Source organism: Odontesthes bonariensis, chromosome 16 (assembly GCF_027942865.1).
Source record: "Odontesthes bonariensis isolate fOdoBon6 chromosome 16, fOdoBon6.hap1, whole genome shotgun sequence".
In the NCBI taxonomy this organism is placed as follows: Eukaryota; Metazoa; Chordata; class Actinopteri; order Atheriniformes; family Atherinopsidae; genus Odontesthes; species Odontesthes bonariensis.
The window spans coordinates 7,355,576-7,379,699 of NC_134521.1; the positions used below are offsets into that span (position 1 = coordinate 7,355,576).

A 24,124-nucleotide genomic window follows, 5' to 3' on the forward strand; every position below is an offset into this window, starting at 1 on the left:
CTCCTTGCATCGTTTGTGCCAGCCAGAGAGAGATAGAGCGCGAGGAGGGAGCCGAGCCATGCGCCCGTGTTGCCTTGTGCAACTCCAGTGTTTTCAGCGAGTTTCTCCAACGAATCAGCCGCAGAAAAACCTGGAAGTAAGTGGCACCACTGAAAACACCATGTCGCGATTTTACAGCGATGCTCCGGAGGCCAGCGTTGCTCTCCAGAAGAAGTGTCGCACATTTATTTGCTTGGCAGTTTCAATGGGTTTTGCTGCCGACTCGCGTTTTCAGCTAAACATATATCCGATCGATACGTTTTCGATGGGCGTTTCGTGACATTTTATCTTGTTTTTTTTAATAGCTTTTTTTCCCCATTTTTTTTTTATGCATATATTATGAAAGTTGAGCCGCAGGTTTTAAATAGGGTAAGTAATGGTGGTGAAAGAGAGAAAGTGAGGTCAGAAGAACAGGTTGGTGTGATGGATGGAGCAGGTCAAAGCTCGGTGCATGTGTCTGTGTGTGTGTTGCCAATGATCAAACACAGATTATAGGATTTAGACTTTTAGACTCAAGCCATGATCCACTCCATCGAGAGGTGACATCCAAGAGGGTTTGAAGGATTTTTTTATTGACTATTCGCGAAGTGTTACTAATTGATAAATATTTGGCGCATTTTTTTGTCAGATTCCAAAACCTACAAAATGTCTGTTGTTTTATGGCCCAGTTCTTTGGTAGATTTGCCATTTTTTATTTTCTTTTTCTTGGTTTATATTGTAGTGCTGTCGTTTTATCTTGATGTAAACGAGTTTGAAGTTTGAAATTTACCTTGGGAAAATATTTTTATTCTAATTTATGATTTTACCCATGTTATCAAAGAAGGATGTGCTTGCCGAATACACTCAATAAGACCTAATTTCAGTCTTCTTTTATGGAACACCAGGGGAATCCCAAGAAAAAATAGCAGAATTTCTATGTGTGTTTGTCACATTTCCAACCCTTCCCACATGCTCATCCTCACTATTATGTTAGAAGGTACAAATGAAGGTTGAGTGACTGTCTTTCATATTGGCGTATTTCGCATTGTAATTGATTAGCGTCTGGTGTGCAGGTTGTCCTTGAGACTGCTGAGAACAGTTATTTGCTGGTTTTTATTTGAGGTAAGCTCTTTATCCAGGCAACTTAACCACAGTTGTCATACTTCTAACAATTTCAGCCTTGCAGCCATGCATCTTTTCACATTGTTTAGGGTCTGCCCGAACTGCTCTACTAACATGCTCTACATAAAATATGTGTGGGAAGTGTGTCTCTTCAAGGTGTTGTTGAGATTGTCTGCTGTCGGTATTGATCCCAGTATCAGAGACTTCCCACATTTGTGGATCTTACAGTCTATTTTGCTCAATCTTGCCAATGCCTCCCAGTCCCGTTAACGTGGAGGTTGACACTGCATCGAAGCAGGGTGGTAGATCCCATGGCTTTTCAACTGTACTCAGTCTGCTGTAGTTTCTGTTCTAGATGCTGATGCATGTGTGATTGATTCATTACATCTGACCTCAGCGATGTCTGAGCAGCGATCAATTAAGTAGATCTCTGCTAGGAAAACCCACTCATAGCAGCACGTGTGTGTATCTTTGTGTGTTTTACCGATTGGTTTCAAGTGGCTGTGTACCGTATTTGTGTGTGTGTGTGTGTGTGTGTTTCTGCAGGTAAGTCAGCTCGTCATAAAGCCCATGAGAGCAGCTCACAGCTTCAACCTTCAAGCCCATTTTATAGGACAGAGCACAGGAGGAAAAGGGGAAGGGGGAAAAAATTACTTGAAGGAAAGTGAAGGAAAACTATGTCAGTGTGCCTCTCAGTAATATGTTCCAAGCTCCATCTTTTCCTCTTGCTTGGACCGATAAGTTAAGATAACTTTTACTTTTATTTTGATCACCTTTTGTTGTGATCGCTCGTAAATGAAAAAAAGGTAAGAGACCTCTTTGCTCAGTATGATAGAGACACGTGAGAATGCACTTGTCTGCGAATAAAGCATCAACACACATGAATACATGTGTTTTCGAATTCACGCAGCTTTTGTCTGGATGGTGCCCGGGAGCCTGTTGTAGCTCCTCCCCTGCAGTCATGGACAAGACATCGGAGCTTGAACAGAGAGGCACGCCTCCACTCATGACACACACACACATGCACACACAGACATGTCGCTGTCCTGTGGGGAGTAAATCTGAGAGCTGTTTTATTGCTTTTGTACCTGCATATGACCTTTTGCTGAAAAATTGCTCGTTGGTTTAAGGCTAGTGCTACAGATTTTTCTGTATGCAAATGTATGTTTGCTTTGTTAGATTAATTCAGATTAAATCAGTAAACTTATCTTATCTGGAAAATCACTGTGAAGGCATGCTTCATAGAGCAACAATATATATATATATTTTTTTTAACTTTAGTGAAGTCCACACGATTGACATTTCATGCAATTTCTTCAGAATGTACATTCACATTCTTTCTCAGCCTTGTCCACGCTCCCAAAAATAAACCCCTCGTCAGAACAGCAGCACACGAAACCTCATCCCAAAGGAGTTCTTTGGCCTGTTCAGCACTCTCCGGCCTTTTTTTGTCCACGGCATAAAAGCAGTCGTTTTTTACAGACAGTTTAATTTATTACACTTTTTTTCTCCGCCACCATCCCAGAACCCTCAATTCGCTCAATTCTTCGGTCACCTCTTGCTGATCCTTGCCTGTTCTCCCTCCCCCACACACCCTTGGGGTTTGCACATTACACATTCACATTTAACACATTTCATTACAAACTAGAATCCTCTCACACCCCTTTTAATGTCCCACCTCCTTCTTGCTCTCTGCAGCATTATTTGTGTCTATTTCCATGTTTTCTTAAAATAAACAGAGGTGACTCAGTCGGTCTGAGTTGCGCTCAGCTTTTCTTTGTCTGGGCTGTCTCACCTTTCCAGCATTATGTCTGACTCTTTATGTCTCTCTGGGTTCTGATGAGCAACTTCTTCACAGTCCCACTCAGAATTCACTCTTTTCAATTTTTTCGATTTTCTTCTTTTTTAGGGGGGTGGGTCTGCACAGCTTTGCATGTGAAATGAACTCCTCTCCTCTTTGTCCCACCTCATACAGTGTCATCAGCCATGCAAGAGTTAACATTTTTTTCTCTGCGACAGGCATTAGGGTAGTGGGTGGAGGGGCTTTGCTAATAACAATGCAGTGCTACCAGCAGCCAGCGTGGACAGACACCCTCTTCTCTCCTCTCCTTTATGCCACCCCTGTGTGGATATGTGTTAGCCTGTGTTTAAACTGCAGTCTCTCTTCTTATCATTATCTCCTCCCGACCAGACGAGTCAGTTTGTTTCATTTACTCATGCTGGTCTCTTCTACATTTCCTCTTTGGTCTGCCTTAATAACTTATCCCTATTGTAATTTATCTTTTCTATTCGTGTACCTTTGCGTTTAATTCTCCATCCTTACAAGCAACAGCGCAAAAAAAAAAAAAAAGCAACAACTATGAAGCAGAGCCACATATTAATGACACAGATTCCTAGAACTTGCTAAAAGCGAGACAGAAAAAAAAAATAGCTTGGAGAGAGTAAATTTGATCATTAAGTCTGATTTTCTCTCACTGAGAGGGGGTTTCTCTTTGTCTGCGCCCCTGCTGCAGTGATTGTAACTGCCTGAGTGTGTGTTGTAGTTTAGAGATACTCATGTTTTGTGTTTAATTATATGGACACAGAAGGCACACTTAAGGCAGAAACTAGTGCTAGTCTCAGTGCTTATGGATGCTTTTTGTTTGTTGCTTTTCCTGATTTCAGCCTATCAGCTCAGTGAATGACGTGAAAACAAAGCTCATGCGTGAACGTGTTGATGGACGGCTGCGCATGTGAACGTGCGACTGTGTTTGGCCATTTTTCAATTTTGCTTCGGCTAATAAATCTCATTACTGGCATATTGTGATTTTCAGTGAGTTTCTGAGCAGGTAGGAAACACAGACAGCGTGCTTGCACGCAAGAAGAAAAATAAAGGGGCTTTTATTGCAGATGATCTGATTTCTGTGTTCTTTTTATTCATTTAGGTATGACCACCCACTCTGGCCCAAGAACCTGCAGAAATCCTGTTACAGTTCCCCTTGTGATACAGAAAGACTCCCCCTGGGGTACAAAGAGTGTGTGTGTGTGTGTGTGTGTGTGTGTGTGTGTGTGTGTGTGTGTGTGTGTGTGTGTGTGTGTGTGTGTGCGTGGGAGTGCAGTGAGACAGATAGGCAGAGGGGGAGAGCTGAGAGGGGATTATTTGGGCAGCTCTAGTCTGCTAATGTGCCACCTATGAGGATGGAAATAGGATTGATTACCTCCCCCTGCCCTTATAAACACTGTATTATTGAGGTGGAGGTAATGAAAGGACGGAGCAGTGGGGATGAAGCAACAAAAGATATTTTTTGGAAGGTATAACACAGTGGGAATCACTGACGGCACAAAGCTTCGCTGATTACTGTTGTGGGTTATAGTGCGATGCTGTCGGAGAAGCAAAGGTTGTTCATAAGTGGTCAGAAAAAAAATCAGTGCAAATCAAGCAACAGGATGAATATTTTTAGGAGTTTTGCAGCACTGCCTTTATCAGTGCACTGCTAATCCCTTTGCTGAGCACGAGTTATCGTTTGGTTTAACCATACAAACACTCAGAAACACAAGAGTGAATGATCTTGAGAGATTCTGTCTGCAGGGTATCTTTTGTGTCTTGTGAAAATGAAGCACTTAGCTCATTTCACAGCTACTTCCGTCTGTGTTGTCTTGCCGACAGAGATGGGAGGAGCGAGATGGGAGGACTGAAGCTTAGCTTATATGTGAATAGAATTTCACTCTAAGCTTTTTTTTGCTGGATGATTTTATATGTTCACTCTCGCACAAAAACATGCACGAGGGTAATGTCAGCTTTATCATAAACATGAAAAGAGCCAGCTTCTTGCAGTAGAGCAAGAAGTAGAGTTTTTTCTGTTTCTCTTGGAAAACTGCTAAAAATGCCTTTTATTGTGAATCAGGCGCTAAATCTAATCGTATGAATTATGCTCACGTGCTCATAATTGCTTTGTGTCATCTGTTTTGCTTCTATTCTAGTGCTGGAATTCAGATCTCTGTACAAGTATGTGTGGATGAAAGACATGGGACAGGGGTAATACGTCTATATGTGTGCATGTGTTGCTGGTGTCCTCTGGGAACCACAGAGCAGTAAAACCTGTCTGCTCTCCAGTGGGGGAGGAGAAGAATAAAGCAAAGTGCCAAAGACAAATGGCTTCTGTAAAAGCCACATGTATTGCTGGACCAACAACAAAGATGTTGAGGAAAGGCATCTATAGGCATGAGTGCGTGTCCATGCAGGTGACTGCCTTTGCATTGTCTGGTCTACATTTATATATGAAAATATAAACCAACTTAGCAATGGAATAAGATAAGAAAATGTGTTTCAGTTCCTAACTGACTTTCAGGGAATTTATAAGAGTATTTTTTTCTTTCTTTACTTTTCTTTCTTTCTTTTTTTTTTGTACTATGTTAAACACCAAAACTTTCAAATGATTTTGTTATTGTCTTGGGGACTGCTCCTCTGCCTTGTTCCTATCTTAAATATTCCTAAGAAATATAACATGTTGAATTCAGCTACATTCTCTCTTTCTGAATGATGAACAGCTAAATAAACCCCTAACTTTTTTTTGTCTCACTGCTGTTTCTCAGTTATTTTGAATATCACTATTCCTGCAGTATCAAAGCAGTACAGCTGTTGTCCCAAAAGCTTGTTACTCTGTTAGGGACGCAACAGAAGAACAAGGTTTCCGTAGATTGTGTCATTACTTCTGCCATTAGATTTACTTATGTCTATCTTGAGAAAATAAATTCACAAGATGGAATTACATGTTCCCAATTTCACATGCAAGCATGTGAGCAATTCATAAGAAATTAGAATTGTTTCTGGTGAGGGATTTCCTATGATAATTTAGCTTTCCTGTCTTGTTTTTATATTTGAATATCTCATCAGAAACAGGGCTAGAGAGATGAACATAGTGTGTTTCAGGGCTAGGAAAGTTCATATGGCGTATTTCCCCCCCATCTGCCTTGTTAGAAATCTGCAACAATTATTTTCTCTTCTGTGTCCATCTGCATGTCTCATCCCTCCCACGTCAGGACTGTGTGTCAGACTCTCACCCACACAGACTGATTCCTCACTCTCAGAGTAATAATTTTTTAAAAAGTAAAAGTAAAGTAAAATAAAAAAAGGAATTTTCTTCAAATTTCAGTGAGATAACTCAGCTCAAACTGTTCTCATCTTGTCATTTACCACTTTCTGAGAGATGCTCTCTGTCCTTAAATGATGCACTTGATAGGTTAAGAGCCCATGGTGAATATCACAAATTGTCCAATCCAAAAGTCCTTCACAGAACCTGATTACTCCTGAGGTGTAATCTTCTCCTGCCTTATGTTCTCAGTATTTGAGTATGTGTGCCTCCATACACCCATTTGCAGGGATGTGATTGCTTCTTTACTCAACTATTTGTTGTGGTGTGGGAATTTTGTGAACGTTGTGTCTGTGTGTGCATGCTTATTTTCATCCATGAGTTCATATGTGAAAGTTCCACACGGCAGAATGTATGCTTTATTTGTGGCTGTGAAAGCATGAAACTGACCTTCAAAGCACTACGGTTCTCAATCATTTCCCCTAATGGGACGTGTGACCTCTACTTTCCAGCTTACGCCATTTTCATGATTACTAATACTGGTTGTATAATTTCAGTTGTTTTAAAGGTGGCTCTGAGGTGCAAAACAGCAACAGACCCAGGAACACTACAAAACAAGAACACAACAACATTTCATTTCAGATACCGGAAAAATATTCATAACAACAACATTTCAAAGAACACAGTGAGAAATCCAGAAACACTGAAATTAAATAGAAGAAGAAAACACTACCCACCTTCAAAGCGAAACAACCTTTCTTGTGAAATCTTTATGTTTTTTGTTTTATTGGGTTTCTGAAATGTTATCTTTTTTCTTACAGTTTTTTTTCTTAGTGTGTTTAAATGTTGTATCCTCTGAAATGTGTTTCTGAATGTAAAATTCTGTCCTGTGTTTTTTTCTCAGAAAACAAAGTCCATTCCATACATGCCCACACATTCCAGTCCAAAATCTTATTTTCTGTCCATACCTGCAACAATTATATCACCATTGTTTGATGTTGTATGCTCCAGATTCCATTACTAAGTAAAAATCTTTTGTTCTCCTAAATTTTACAACTTATTCAATTGCATTTTGGCCCTAAAACTAGTTTAAAAAAACTATATTACGGTTTGGCAAATAACTTTTCAAAATGTAACCTGGAAATGAAATAAAGATGCCAAAGGGAAGCGGTACTGTGTCGACATCAAAGGTTTCTGAAGAAGCAGGGGTTTGTGGCATATTAGTAAACAGGCTGATCTAATTTCCATTCCATTATTTATATTTTTAACTTCATGATCTATGTGCCTGCCAAAGGGAACCTAAAATCTGCTTCCAAACACTCATTCCCAAGTGATCTTTTTTACTGATAGCATTGTAGCATATGTCACCTTCTGCTTTTGCTTTTTGTCACCACAAGTAACATTTATTCAAATAGTCAGACAGGTTTTTCCCCTCTTTGTCCTCTTGCGTTAGTGGTTGTACCAAATTGATTTTGTCAGCCTCACAGTTCGCCAAAATGGCAGTTATTCTGGTTCAGCCACTGTGACCGAGGTTAGCGCCCAGCCTCCCAATATTGCTGTCATCAGCACAGGCTTCGGTACTACATCAGTGGCTTAATCGATCTGCCACCGTGTCCACTTAGAGAATACTCTCGCTCCGTAACACGACTGTTCCTCTGTCTCCCAAGACTTTCCTTTTCCACCACTTTGAATTTCCCTTGTGTGTTTTATAACCAGCTAATTATTTGATTGTGTGCGCCAGTCTAAGAGTAATCTCAGCAGTGTACCCAGAGGCAGCGTGGGGCTGACAGTGGGTGTACTGCTTCACATGTTGTTTGTCTGTTTGTCGGGCATAATGAATTTCCTTGTTTCTTAATAAACTTTGATCCCAAGCAAACAAACTGCTGTTATGATAAATAATGATCTCACAGCAATTAAACATTTTTTGACCACTGGTTTCGAAACAACAATCTTTAAATACAGGAATACTTTTCACCACATTCAGCTCACTGAGTTCCCTAAAGCTACTGGCCTTCGGGAAATAAAGAATTATATTCTCGTTTGTCTTTCCACTGCATTTGGGGAGAATTCAGCTCTGCACATTTTGAGCTGTATCAAATAAGCCACTGGCAGTAGGAGCTGCCATATTAGTGGTGAGTTCACTGCAACGGCTGCCACCAGAAACACATAGAGGCCACCTGCTAATGAGAACAGGCACTCCTGCTGCATATGTAATTAGAAAGTGGGAGATCTATTCAAACTTTGTGTTGTGGTTGATGACACATATCTGACATTCAGTCATAATTCATAATGACCCTAAGTATACAGTATCCACTGCCTGCACATGCGGTGGAAATACATATATTCCTGCACTCCATATATTTTCTTTTAGCTGTAAAGTGAACATACATTATTTTTGTACATTCAATTACCTGTCAGATCATTTTTTATACTTAACACATGATTTAATTGAAAATGTCCTTAGCATTTGCATGTATCAGTAAAAGATGCAGCTAAAATAGAAACAAGGTAGTCCTGCCACTCGCACGTCTTGAAGTTTCCTTATGTCCCATAAATAGCCACTCTTGTTTCAAGTGATCATCCACACAAGATGGTAGGCTACACAGAAATTTCACAAACTGTTGCTTCCCTGACCAGACTGAATATCCATCATCTTGAGTGGCTCTGAGGAGGCAAAAAGGGAATAGATTCCTTAAAGTGGCTGCATTTTAGTCATATCCGTTGCTCTCTCTTACAGTTTTTTTGTTTTCTTTTGTTTCAGATGAACAAACGTCAATCAAAGATAGCTTCGCTAACCCACTGTAAATGCAAGATCATTTGTGAGCTGAAGTGAAAAAAGATGTTATTTCATCCCTGGATTGTTCAACAGAGGGGCCTTGATCAAATAGACCTGGAAGAGGAAGAAGAAGAGGAAAATCCTTTTGTAACTCCACAAATGGCCTCGGCAGCTGAGCTTGCATAAAAACGCAGTCAAACATGAGCATTCCAACTAGTTTCCAAGGACTGAGGGTCAATGTTGACAAAGAGGAAAAGATTGGAAGTAAAACCAGTATCCCATTCATCCCTTCTGGTGATAATAATGCAAATCAATTAACTTCAGTAATTCATCAAGAAGGAAGCAACTTAATTGGAGACACAGGGTACAGTGCAAGCTCCATTCCTCCACTGGTCTCTCAGAATGAAACTCCAGACAAATTGGTGATCTGGGGTTCAGAGCAGCAATGCATGGAGCCTGAGCTCAGAGAGTTTCAGCTTTTGGAGCGTCAGGAGATACATACATTCTTGGGAAATATGAATCAGGAGGAGACTGAAGAGGAGGAAGATGAAGGAGGAAGTATTAGAGATGGAAAAGATGATGGTCCCATGTCCATATCCTCGAGTTCAACAGCCAGCTCTATTTCAATTGGCATGAAGAGAAACGACAACGACAGTAACAAAGTTGAAGGCAGAATTGAGAGGGGCAAAGAGAAGAGGATAGCCTGTCACAGCACTGAAGACCTGGACAAATGTGTGACATATTCAGTAGAGAAAAGGGACATCAGATCAGGCAGGGATAGACAAAAGGGAGGTCTTAAGGAGTCCAAGTCTGAGACAAATGTGTTCGTCTCCAGTCTGTTGGCTGTTTCCCTCACTGGAAGCCTGTCTAGTGCCCTGGATTCTAGTGGAGAAGTACCGCCCATCTCTCTGTCCAGCTCGAAGATCAATCCTTATCCCAATACCAAAAACACTACCTCAGCCCAGTCCAGCAGAAGTGCAGCCCCAGTACATGCCAGTCAGAACTCCCCATTGATGCATCCTCAAGTGAGACATGGCAGTCCTCAATACTGCAGCCAGGATCAAAGACTAGAGATGAGTCATGAAAGAAGTGGTCAGTCCTCTGATGGTGTCCTTGGCCAAAGGAGAAAGGCTGGATTTGAAGAAAGGGTGTTGCCACCTCGACGGCAACAGCTTGTCAGGCCCCTCTGCCAGACAGAGATGGGAAGAGAGAAGAACCTAATAGAGTATAGAACAAGGCAAACTGAGACTGTGCAGCCCTCGTCTCTCGATCTCTCTCCAGAATCACAAATGAATGGATCAAACGGAAAGTTCACAAAGTCATCTTTGCGGGAACCATCGGATTTCTCCCACCTGTACCACGCAGCTGAAGTCTTCCAGGTGACACAGCCCAACCAGGCATACCAGAGGGAGGTTCCACCAGTGGAAAAACAGCAAACTACAACTGCACAACATAGATCTGGTCCCTCAAATCCTACCACCATAGAGAGGAGACCACAGACTCAGCTCACGTACAGAAGGAATTGCTCCAGTCCTAGCAGGACTGGGGTTGAATCCAGGTCATCTACCCCTCCCCACTCCCCTCTCAGGACACCCCAGGGCTCACCGCGCAGGCAACCCTCCTTGTTCCTTCTTTCCAGGAATGTCTCTGGAGTGACCAGGCACATCCCAACAGGATGCAACCCTGCTGCACTGACATCTGCTCAGGGCAACAGTTGCTTGAGAGCAGCAGTTAAAACTAATATAAGCACAAGTGGAATCCCTAAAGCGCCTCTTAACAACCAGCAGAGCTCCCACAACTCAAATCCCAAAGAGAGCTCCCCGTCGCCTAAACTTAAACCTAAAGGAGTTCGCCCAAAAATCATTACCTATGTCCGGAAGAATCCCCAGTTTAAGCCCCAGGCTGCCGATGGTCCTTATCAGGTATCTTCTCTGCCATCCAGGCTTTCAACATACACCCACAGCCAAACACCCACTTCTAGCAAAGATGCCTCTAAAGATCTGTCCAAGCCTGATGTAGAGACCCGAGGAGCCCCAGTGCTTAGTGCCTCCAATCTGCTTTATGACAAATACCGCCAAGAGATGCAGGTGAACATCTTCTCATCAGGCATGCAGAGCAGGAGTATTAGGGCTCCTGGACACACAAACACAGTTCCCCCTGCACATGCACACAGCCATACTGCTCCCCCGAAACTGGGCAGCAAAGCAGACAACTTCTACAGGGCACCATCAGAGGTAAGTGTAACGCACAGGCTTTATTTAAAGCATCAGACATCACATTTTTATGATGATCAAGCTTGTATTCTGATTGATATCATAGTTTTCCAACGCTCTCATTTTTAGTCAGAAAACAATCCAGTGTAATCGACTGTCAGGAGTATATTTTGGTTCCTTCGTCAATAAACAGCACGTAATGACTGTATGATATATAGTGTGTCATATATATTACGTACCACGTTAAAGCTTCTCTTTTCATTTTATTGATCCAGCATAGCTAATTATCCATTATTGACCTGATATTCTGCCTTTATTTCCACTCCATGAGGCTTCTACAAGTGCTTCATGTAACTGTGTATTGCCTCCACTCATAGTATAAAACATGTTTTTGATATTGTTGACAAATACATGCCAGCAGAAAATCTCAATAAATGCTCACGCTCTTTTTTGGGCCACAGTTGTGGCAAATGCATACATATTTAAAAAACAAGTCTCAAAGCCCCTGTTTGATTTAATTGTACATAATTATGTGTGCTACTGAACTAAAAAAAAAACTTGAGTCCATTATCTTTTGGCACCTGTAAGTATATTCAATTATTCTGATTTCTAGGTGGGAAGATCCCTCAGTTTCAAAGGCAGCTCTGCTCAAGATGCCTTGCAGGGCCGGACAGCTGTGCAGGCCGGGGGGAGCGGCAGTCTCCTGCGCTCTGGCAGAGGTATGCGTCTTGGCCTGGGGGCTGTCACCAGGACAGCTGCAGGCTCAGACAAGAGCAAAGTACCCAGTCAAGGACAAAGGTCAGCACTGGTCTTCAGCCAGCCTGTCCAACCTGTCAGCCCAGCAGCTAGCCAAAGAGGCCAAGAGAACACAGGTAGTTAAAACTTTTCCTTATGTTATGTCTCTGAGTAGGTTTTCATAGTTAGAATGGCAGATGGATGTGACCTCTTGAAATTTTGGTATGCATCAGATTTTCTATCAGCTACCCAAATTTTTACTACATAGAGGGCTGCCTCGTCTGTTTTCTCCATGCAGCAACAAGCAGTTGTGGGACTTATTCCCCCTTTGGCTTGGCTTGAGATGAAGGCAGCTTATTAAAATGCATTCTCTGAGATTAATTTTGGCAGATCTGATTGGAGGACTGCGGAAGATTCTCAGAGGGGACTTATTCTGCTCCAGAAGGCTGAAATTTACGAACGAAAAATGAATAAATAATAGATCCCTCACAGATTTCTGAGTCTGATCACCCCTCAGACTGCTGAACTCAGATTTACACTACTGCTCAGCTGTCAATGAAATATGGAAGTATAACGTTTTCTCATCACCCTTCACACTGCTGGAAGCATTTGTCACTTCCATGTATATTTGATCTGCTCACTCCGTGAGTGCAATAACCTGGACACACGGTGAAAGTACAGAGACGCAGACATGTGCACATGTACACTAATGTACACACACATGGCCCAAAACTGCACATACAGAATTGATCAGTATGCTGTTATGATGTGCCAGGCCTCGTTATCATAATCCTTACTAATGCACGTATGATGTCTCTGTACTTTTTGCCCCTCTGGGAACTCTATAAGCTTTGAAGTGCAAAGCAATTAACACCAAAGTAACGCCAATATCTTCTCACTGGAATCGTACTAGCTAAGCTCCTGCTGAAATATTATTCATATAACATTGGTCAACACTGTGTGCGTCAGTGTTTGCCTTTGTGTATTTTAGGGATTTCCTGTATGATAAATAGCCTCCTTTTTTTTCAGAATAAATCTGAGCCATAATATTCATTTTTATTTTATTTTTTATTTTTCTTAATATTCAATTTTCTCGCTGTGAATCACAACTTTTTTTTAGCTTTTGGCGAATGAAAATATCTGTCTGGCAGGCACCCATAATGGCAAATGTACGAAATGGCTTTTGTGTAGCTGTCAAACTGCTCAGATAATTACACTGCAGATTTTAAGTTCTGTATTACAATAAGGATCAGCTTTTTAAAAGGCAAGACAATTATGTAGAAGGTACTGGAGCAGCATGTTCATGCCCTCATCTACTCTTTTCCATAGCAGCGAAGTACATACTTTGCTCTGGTACTGCTGCAGTTATTACTTTGCACTCAAGTATTACATTTGATAACATGCAATTTAAGACCATGTGCTGGAAATCCATGTAGGCTGTGGCATCTCACCTTGGGCTGTGATTAGAATCATTAGTGCTTATCCCTACTGCATGTCCTATTGACTTTTCTAGGCTCATTTACATTATTCATCTAAAGCGAATGGACTTGCTTTCTCTTAAAGCTTGTGAATGATAATGTTTAGGACCTTTAATATGGCTGAGGCCCAATGCAACACTTGTGCTTTATGATTTATTGAGCATTTTCTAATAGGTGTCATACAACATTAAAAAAAGAGACAAACGTATAAGAAAGGATTAGGAAGAGGGACAAACAGAATACAGTGAGATGCAAAAAGAGAGACGGACAGGATGTTATTTTATCTATTCAATCTTCCTGTTTCCTTTCAGGTTCCTATAAATATTGTGCACTTTCATTACAAGGAACTTGTAGTCATATCTAGGCTAAAGTGAATGCTTTTGTAGGCTTACTTCCCTGCCTGGTCTATCCGAGGTGATGGATAGAGTAAACAGTGGGGGTGGGAAGGGCAACATGGAAATGAGGACATTTATCCTTAATGATTCTGACATTCTCACTCAAGAGGAGCCAGCTCGAATCTCATAAAAAGACTGTATGGCACACATGCAGATATTAGGGATAGAGGAAAGATGTGATAACTGTGAGCAGCAGTTCTGATGATGCTCAAGGGGAGCTACACCAGAGACTTTTCCTCCTGTTTTTGTTTGACTTTTTCTTTCTACCAACAGCCCTTGGATTCTCCCTCTCAAACGTTTTGTTTTTTGCTCTTGTCCTGATGTGGTGGTTTCCCCATAGCATGCTCAGAATTTTATATCTGTGTCAAATGGAAAGGAAAGGAAAGCTGCCTACCTTATCTCTGCAGCCAGCAGGGGAAAATGCTTTTCGCCTATGCAGGATCTCGACCTTGTTCTGCAGGCAGGGGTAGCCAAGATGGGGCTTTTATCCAAGGCCTGGGGATTTGCCCACTGCATACTGTGTGTGTGTTGGTTTAATCTTTCGTGCCTGTACAGTTCTTCTGTTTTTGCAGTTGGAAACGATAGATTACCGAGCAGTAGGATGCTTCCCCTTTGTTCTTTGACGATAGCGGCCATTATGGAGCCATGATTACGTTTTTCATCCACTCTTGATTCCTTGTTTTTTTTTCTTTCTCCTCCTTTCTCCTCCTTCATTTTCTCCTCCTTTGTAATACAGGTTTCATTTCAACATTCTATTTTTGGATGACTAGTCCACAACAATGCCTACAATAACAAGGAATTGTTCATAGTATAAGGGCAAATTTCAAATGCCGTTCATGTATTACAAAGATATTTCACCCATGTCCTCAACTGTCAGTGTCATATTGAAAGTGATAATTGCATTAGAGACTGCTGGCTATCAGCCCAGTACAAACAGAGCCAAACACAGCTGTTATAGGTTGTTGTAGTTAATGTATTTACTTGCTGTGGCAAGCAGAGAACAGCGTCGTCAACACATGATGATGAGTGATGCACACGGGAAAGAAAGAAGATAGCCATGTTAGGTCTTCTGCATAAACTTTGTTTAATGAGTTTACGAATTGCAGTATTTAACATGATTTTCTGCCCATTGTGGTTTATCATCAGATGACCAGGCTGTCAGCCATCATGATCCCGCTCCTCCTCCTCCTGTTTCAACAGCAGCACCTCAGCCTCAGTCCACATCCTCCAGGTCTCTGCTTCCCAAAGCCAGCCAGACAGGCCTGCGGCCCCCAGGCTTCAGCTCCAGCCGTCTCCCCGCAGGCCGCCTTGCTGCCTTTGGGTTCGTCAGGAGCTCCAGCGTCTCCTCTGTCTCCTCAGCCCACTCGGCTGACAGCACACAGAGTGACCCCTGCAGGACCGCACATCGTGAGTCCAAAATTATGACACTCCCCGTACTAGAAGTGAAATTTGATTCCCTCTGTTTACCTAGGTTTTTGTCCAATTTCTGTCCCTTAGACATAACAGTTCAGTTAAACAACAGTTTTTATTACCTTCATGTATTCCCCTCATGAATACAGTTAGCATAAACAGCTCCCTCCTACATTCATTATATTACACTTTGCTTTCCCTAGTAAACTCCACCTTAGCTAAAATTTATTCTTCACCCTGCATTTTCATACTCTCATTTCATGTGATTAACAGCTGCTGTGCTGCAGTTGCCAGGCATTATTGAGAAATCTCTGGTGATAGAGATTACCAACACTATACGATTGTGTAATTAATTATTGGGTACTATCATTAGGCAAAGTTTTACTGCTGTGCTGTTTCACTGTGTGTGTGTATGTCACAAATTATTGATTGATGATCTTGATTTTGGAAAGTCAAAACCATAAAGATTTTAGGACTAGAGTTTTGAACAGCAGAAGAGTGATAGAGTGGTTGGTGTGGTACTACAGACAGGAGTGCAGGGACCTTAGGACAGTACAAAACGTATATAACATACATTCCCACAGTTAAAACAGATCCCCACTGATCCAAGTGGCCCTGCTTTCGCAGATCTTGACTTTATGTTTAAAAGAAAAACTAAAACAGGCACGTGTTGTCATTCCCTGGACTCATCAGTAATTTAACAAGCTGCTAACTAGATTTGTGCAGCAGCTATGTCAGCATTCACAGAGATAACAGAATACTTGACTGTGAATTCTTCACAGCTGTGATGTCAGTGCAGCTTGGCAGGCTGCTCAGTTACTTGGCTGAATTTTGTTTTAGCTGCATGTGTATTTAATGTGACCTACATAGGGAACGCTTGCTCGTGCTCTCCCAGTTACAGTTGACGTAAGCACCTCCACTCTCGGCTCACGCACAACGGGCCCCCTGTTATGTCATCGCTGCTTTCCCTCATTCCCCCCTTCTGTGCTGATACATTTTTTTTAAAATCTGCCTATTTTCACTCTCATTGGTTGAAAATGATCATGAACCGCCTGGTGTTGTTGGGGTGGCAGTGTTTGAGAGGCGTGATGTAGGGGAAAAATGGTCTATGCTGGAAAGAACTAAAATTGTATTTCAAAGAAAGAGACAACCTCTTTCTTTGAAATACAAGGGTAGATTTCTATCGATTTAAAGCTTTTCACAACTATTTCATATAGTAGCACTGACCTTCTTATCCTGGCTGTAAACAGTTCTCTATATTAATTGGTGAACAGTACTTTATTTGACAAAGTGGGTTCCTATATATATATATGTATGTGCATTCATTAAATGGCAGCTATTTATTTTAACATAGTTTAATTTAGTTAAAAAGCAAAAATCTAAACATTCAGTAGTCCCAGCTTCTAATGCAAATACTTATCGAATAATCACCATCCGATATTTTGGAGATTTGAAGTTAAGATCAGAAAAGGCAAGCCATGAGTTTGAATCTTGGGGTCTGATAAAATTATGATAAATTGTGCAGTTTTTGGCTTTTTGTGACCAAACAGTCAGTCGTTTAATGATATTGAAATAATGATGAAAAATAACTGTTTGTGAGAGCCTTTGATGTTCACCACTTGCCAAATACAGTGCACATATTCTTTTTTTTATTCGTGTCTTCTTTCTTTTTCATATTTTACTCTTTTTCTGTTTCTAACTTTTTCTTCCTTTTGTTCTTCTGAATCTTTATTAATCCCCTTCTCTGATAATTTCATTAGTTGCTCAAAAATACCTTCTGTTAACAAAATAAATATGCAAAAATCAAACATTAATGTGTAAAAACACTTTCATCGTACTTTGGTGCTTGTAGAGCACCATCAGCTCCTAATGCTACTGTACACATACAGTACGCTACACTACTGTAGTAGTACAGTAGTAGTATGTTGTAGTTTTCCTGTATGTGTACAGTAACATCATACTGCATGAAAAATGTAAACAATATTATCTTCCCATTCTCTGACATAACAACATTGTTTGCTCTATATTTTTTCAAATAATGAACACACAAGTACCAAAGTCAAGAATTCATGAAAAAAAGACTTGTACGTACACCTGCACTGTACGTATTGAGCTTAATATGTTACACAATGTCAATGTTACACAAAGCTACCCACTACCTTGTCAACAGGGTTTCTGTATGAGCAGCTTTCAGTATTAATGTGCAAATCCATCCCGGTGTCGTACAACCTGTAGTTCAAAAGTAAAATTTTCCCGACTTTCTGAATATCACACCTGCAAACAGAAACGCCTGCCAGCAGCGAACAGAGGACCAGATGTTTTTTTAAAGCAGAGCCCGCAGCAGAATGTTCCGCTCCCTGGTGCTAAACTGCTGCAGCTCAGAGGTACCGAAACAGGATCAAGGATGACGGACATGAGAGGCAAAAGATTGAGTCTTTGATGCTCATTTCTGTTTGTGTGGGTTTATGTGTGTGTGTTGGATATTAAAGGGGGCAGAGGAAGAAAGCATGAATGTTTACCTTTGTTTTTGACTCTTTGTGTTACGTGTGACCTTTAAGTGTGAGGTGTTGGAACCCCCCCCCATGAGCCTTCAAAACAGGTCTGTCTGATGTCCTTTTGCCTAAGCCCTCTTGGAAAGTTTTTAATGCTGTGTTAGTTCTTGATGTTTCTGGACCTGGGTTGAGTTTTCATGCATTTGACTATTAACCTTGTGGCCTAAAATGTCAGCTACTGTTAGAAAAACAAACAAACAAAAAAAAACAGGCTCACTACCAGCTATTGGCATTGAATTTAGAGTCTTCCCTTGATGTGAATTTCAAATTTTGTAAATTTCATGCAAGAATAATTACATTTTAAAGTCCTTATACAGAACGGGGCACTATGAGAAAAACTGTAATGTGACTGTAGTCACCCATTTAAAAAGTCATGTGATTAGAAGTAAGATGGAGCAGCCATGGGAGTGGTAAATAAGTGATTTTCTTATTTCCAAGAGTTCTGTGTCCATTGCATGCTTTTTTTGTGATACCTTGTTTTCCTCCTCCAATCGGATATCTTCGCGTCTTCTCAACATGCTCCAACATGGATCAAAGCACAGATAGAATGACAGCTGAGTTTTCCCATATTCTGCTATCAAGGATGTCAGGGGAGCAACAGCAGCAGCTCGCCCATTACCTCCTCGTGCACAGAAAAGAAAGGTCACACTCAGTTGCTCGTTTTCCCCGTTGATCAGCTGGCAAAACGGACTCCTGTAGGCCTGTGGATGATAGAGACAGAAGAAATCATTAAGGAGCAGAGAGGAGGGATGAAACGATAAGGCTCCAGTAAAGTGGGTTAGAAGAAAATCCCTTGAGTTTATACATCAACCTGCTGTGATCAGTGTGTTACATGTGTGCATGCGTGCGCTGTGTGTCTAGAATGAAAGCGGAATGGGGCAGGAGTATTTTAGAAAGTATTCCCTGTGAAAACAGTCTTTGATGTGAATTTTCAGTGAAATCTGCAGGATTCCGCTATAGTATTGTCATGCAGTGTCATAATGTAAACTGCATCGTAATCTGTGGAAGAAATAGATGGTTGTGGGACTTTTTATAGAATTGGTTTACAGCAATCCATTGCTGCGTTTGGCTGTTCCTCCTTTGCCTGCACCAGTTCTCTCTGAAAGCGCCCAAAGACATGCTATATAAGCTTAACTCTCAATTTTACGTTGGCTCGTAAAATCAACTCTCAAACAAGATACTGTCAAGTAAAAAAAAAAAAGTTTACATACTGTAACTGAAGTACATTTTCAAGAATACAGTGATGACGTGCACGTTTATGTCAAGGAAAACACAAAACTGTAAACAAAACAATAAATTTAATTTGAACACTATATTTACAAAACCAGGATGATATCACCAATACTTGCATTACAGGGTAGCATTGGAGTTAATTGTACATTTTCGTATATGGGAAGACACATGAGTCATGACCCACAAATGGAGGTAAGCAGGGCCTTGTATGCAGTTGATTACTCATTAAAACAAATGCTCAATTTAGCCCAGTTGTTGACACCTCCTGAGGGTTTTGCATGGATGTTTGTGTGCATTAGAGTGGCAGTATCCATGCAGTACAAATGGGGCCGCTTTGATCATTTCACTGTGGCTGACAGACACAGCTGCAAGGAGAATCCAGCTGATGAAGCCTGTGCCTTTGAGCCACACCGACTCCGCGTTGGAAACTCAATTTCCAAAACAAAAACTGAGCATCATCGCCCTTATCTGTCCTCTTTTTAGGCGATAATGCAATCATGGAAGAAATCAAACGAATGAAAGGGAGAGCCGAGCAGACAGCTGCGGGGAGAGGGAGGTGGAGAAGGATGCAGCTATAAAAGCTAATTCAATTAGTCAAAATGAGCAACGAGGAGAGAAGGAGGGAGAATGTGAAAGGGGAAAAAGAGCGGAAAGAAAAGCATCGGTTCAGAGAGGAGAGTGGGTGCCATACCCCAGATGCCATGCAAGGCTCAGATCTGGTCTGTGACTCATGCCAGCTCAATGTGAACAGATGGTTTCTGCGGTGCATGTGCCCACACAGTCGTACGCGAACATGTATGTACTGTACACATACACAAACACACACCAGCAGAGAATTAGATGGGCCAATTAGATATGGCTGCCATTCTGTGGCAGTTGAGAAAGACGGAGGCTTTTTAAAGCAGCAAAGCTGAGACAGTGAAGATGGGCTCAATGGGCCTGTTCATTAACTGTTAAACGCTCAGTGTTTTTCATACGACTCGCTGTTCATCAGAGTTTATGAGCTTAACTGATGGCTCACACTGACAAAGAGGACGTGGATCGATAACAGATAAACCTCAGTGCAGAGAGGAGTGTATGCTCCAGCAAGGCTTTTCTTGCTCTTTGGATCACCTAACAATGATATCCTGATTTTGTCTACTCACTCGTTTTGCATTTCTTGAAATGATCCAAAGTTTTCTACATATTCAGGAGACAAAATCCCTTTTTTTCTATCCTCGGCAGAGCAACCTTACTATCTATTTCCAATAAAATACTCACATTTACAGCAGGCTTTTTATTTTCTTACTGCTCGCATTCTCAATCTCAGTTCTCGGTTGTTTTATCACAAAAGCACAAACAGATTTGTTTGAATCCGTTCACATTTAGCCTTCATGTAACTTCTCACAGTACTAGAATTTATTTTACAAATGGTTCAGGTGTCTTCTTCAAAACAAGCTTGTGGCATCTGTAAATATCCTTTTCATGGCAGAGCTGAGAGAGATTGTCTGAATGATAATACAAAAAAATATAAATGGAACATAAAAGCATCACACTAATCTAATGTGAATTGACAGTACTCGATGACAGTGCAATTTTACTGGTGGCAGCAAATGTAAGGTTTTGAATTAAAAAAATAAAAATAAAAAAATTATCTATTTTATTTTTTCTCTTTTCAAAACATTTTCAGGCTTTGTTTTGTTCTGTCTGGAGAAGTAAATTGTCTACTTAATGTTATGCGAGTATTTTATTGCATTTACCCCTCACAGGTGAGAGGAATATGAGCCTAATCTGTGGAAGCCTCTGTGAGTGGAGACTCACACAGAGACAAAGCAGTAATCAAAATAAATGCAGGTTGCTTGTACTCACTTTTTATACAGTGAGCTGTTACCTCATCAACTGAGATGATTATTGTGTACAGATTGTGACCACACACTGAAAGAATGTCCCGTAGCTTTCACACAGCAGTTTGTAAATCTGGCGTTGGTGCCTTGTTCAGCGACACTTCAGCAGGGATGATTCTGGCTGTCGCTGAGTTTTGCACCCAAACTGTGTGACCAACAGATGGCCACCTCCGTACGTCCCTTGCTGCCCTATATGTAAATCCCAGAACTAATGTATACTTCTCATTATTGTCCGATGCAGTTCAGTTTTCTTTAGATCGTGTCGTATTACAACACGTGTCATCTCAAGGCACTTCAAAGACACAGTTCAACAAGTAACCAATTTACGCTAATCCTAATTTAGATTAATCTTTCTTTTAAGTTGTGTTCTTGTCCAGCCACCATACATGTTTGCAAATGTACTTAGTTCTTGTAATTGCTTGTTGGTCATTAGGGAGCATCGCTCTCTTGTGTGATTATGATATAAAATATACTTTGTGTCCCTTTAGTTGGAATAAACCTTTTAGATATCTTCATATGTGGGTCCTAATAGAAGAGAGGAGCACTGATACTGCTGCTGTCAGCTGCAGCGTCTTTTACAATTAGTATAGTTTGCTATCTTTCTGGTTGAAGATAGCTTTAAAACTACTGCAGGCCTCTGTTCAGGCCACACAAACAGTACAAGTAGTCAAAATGGGGCAACTGTAATTCAGATTAAAGAGTTATGAGAGTCAACATGACATGCTTCCATATTTCTGTAGACAGCACAAAACACACTGCGTCCAACATGATGTGTACATTAAATCTGAGCAGGCAACGCATTTGGAAGTTGAGTGGCAAAATAGCAGCCTGTTCTTTAATGACTTATGGATGAAAAGTGACAGACAGTTCCAATGCCAGCCTCAAACAAATGAGAGGAAGCAGCGGTTAATAAGCAGAACAAATGATGGTTTCTGATGGATTCAATCTTCAAGCTTAATTACACGCACTGTCTGTTGCACTCAGCAGCACTGAACAGAGCTGACATCTGTCTTTGGGAATATGTGGTCTAATTCAAAAAGCAAAATAATAATAATCTGTGACAATTATTATTTTCTCATTCTGTTTTTTATAATGTACTCATTGTGAAATGTTTGTGGAGTGTGGAAAAATACTCTTTGTTACTCTTTAAAATGATTGTACCGGTATACAAGAAAAAATACTATTTTCTATTTTATTTTGATTTGTACTGCAAAAACAGTACAAAAGAAAAAAAAAGGCCCCTCTATTCTACTTTCACACTCTATGACTGAACTGAACAACAGGTTTTTGGCATTTCAAGGATTTTAGGGCTCAAGTATTTCAGGATTACTTGCGATGATAACACATTCAGTCAACTCATTCAAAAGAAAAAGCTTTTCATAAGATAGCGTTAGCTCCACAATGACTCGCAACAGTATTAGTAAAGGGCTTCACATCCGGGATCATATCTTTTTACTTGTAGTATGTTGTCCATGCACAAGTGCAATATTGAGTTTCAGACTTAAAATGGAATATCTGAGATCTTTTTTTTGGTATAAATCTAAAAATGCGAATAAAACATAGCTGAATGAATCAAGTCCTCTCTTACTTCCCCAATCCTCTACATCAAATGCACCTCCAAACCTATTCCTTGAATATGTCCATTATTAATAGATGCTGCTGCTTTAGTTTATAAACAATATGATTTGGAAAAATAGCTTTTTTCCCTAAGGGAATACGTACTGAAGAGTAAGCGCTTTTTTTTTTTTTCTTTGGCACATCAGCACTGCTAGCTGTGCAGGGATTCATTTCAACAGATGTGTTGCATGTTTGTGCACCTGGATTTGTTCTGCTTTTGCTGAATTCAGCTAAGATGGATTTGATCAATTCCTTTAGGTCACAGCTTGCGAGTTTCTTTTGCTGACTGTAAATGTTCTGATGCAGCTGACAAGCAGAAAAATAACAACTTTAAGATTAGAATTTCCCCCCTTTTTTTTTTTTTTTACCAAATATAACAAGTATAATTAAATTTTTCCAACTGAGTGCAAATAATGAGATTGTACAGGGACTTTTCTATTTCTTTTTCCTCCTCAACAAATGAGGGCTATGATACTGTAAGACAGTCTTTTTCTACTGGTATTAGTTTAGCTTAGAGGCGCAAGCTGCTCCAATAAAATGACCACCCTCAGAGGTGTAAAATACCACCTTTCTCTTGGTCTCAGCTGTTTGCTTTGCTCTTTTCATGGTCCTTTTTGATATCATCAGTATCTTTCATCAGCCCTCCAAATATGCTAAGCCTTCCACAAGCTCCAGTGTGACGCCATTCATTAACTTAGTTTTGTAATAGTTTCTTAGCCTTTGTTTCATTCCTTTCAGCCTGCCTCTTCCTTCCTTCCGTCTCTGTCGTCCATCGTCGGCTGGCAGCTTGCCAATCAGAGATGCATATCAGCTGCCTTTCAGCAGCAATGAAAAGCATTCTCTCTTTACCCAAGCCCATGAATTACAGCCTCTATCTTTTAATTCCCGGCATCCCTCAATCTTGTGTCTCTGACAACCCAACCTCATCATGTGCTCCTCCTGTCTCGCCTCCTTGCTCAGTGCTCTCGGCATTCACTTGACCTTTGCCAAATGAGCACGTCTAACCGGCCAGTTGATCTGTGTCAGTTCAGGTCATAGAGCAGCAGTCAATTATTTTTTCTTCACTTCTCTCCTTAAAAACATTTAATTTGTGTATTTTCTTATTTCTCTACATGCAGTTCCCAACTTTAAAAGTCTAGCAGTCACCACATAGAATAGTTGTTGTTACAGAGGTGTTTGTGCAGAGCTATTACCAAGATGATATCTGGCCTGAACTGGTTAATGAGGGCTCACTACTGTTAATGACCTCAGCAATCAGCCCGTGGAGGAGCTCTGGGAAGTACATACATCAACAGTGTGGCGATGTAAATGTGAGCATGAATGTAGTATTGATATTACAACTTTGAAAAATAAAAGTGTTTTGCCTCAACTCAAGCTCTACGTGATGAAAGATTGATTGAAACATATCAGATATGTAAAAGATGTTACCCGAACTTCTCAAATTTCACAAGCAAATGCATGCAGTTCTTTTAGGTTGCAAATAGCATATTCAATCCTGCAAATAAATCAAAAAGGCTTGGGAATGTATTACTATTTAATATGGGCGACGGTTCTGCAAAACATTGCTTTTGAACTTTTCAGAACAACATCAGGTCTTTCATGTCTGAAATGACTCTATAAACA

At 40.7% G+C, this 24,124-nt stretch overlaps 1 protein-coding gene across 2 annotated transcripts in view; it reads left to right on the forward strand.

Moving 5' to 3' along the window:
• The first annotated feature begins 34 nt into the window (after positions 1-34).
• Positions 35-24,124, forward strand: part of mtus2a (microtubule associated tumor suppressor candidate 2a) — a 38,454-nt gene continuing 14,364 nt past the window's right edge. For both annotated transcript variants that reach the window (XM_075487573.1, XM_075487574.1), the window contains exons 1-4: positions 35-136; positions 8,971-11,219; positions 11,812-12,070; positions 14,953-15,213. In XM_075487573.1, the coding sequence (XP_075343688.1) occupies positions 9,186-11,219; positions 11,812-12,070; positions 14,953-15,213 (2,554 nt within the window). In that variant the 5' untranslated portion in view covers positions 35-136; positions 8,971-9,185. The remainder of the gene's footprint in view (positions 137-8,970; positions 11,220-11,811; positions 12,071-14,952; positions 15,214-24,124) is intronic.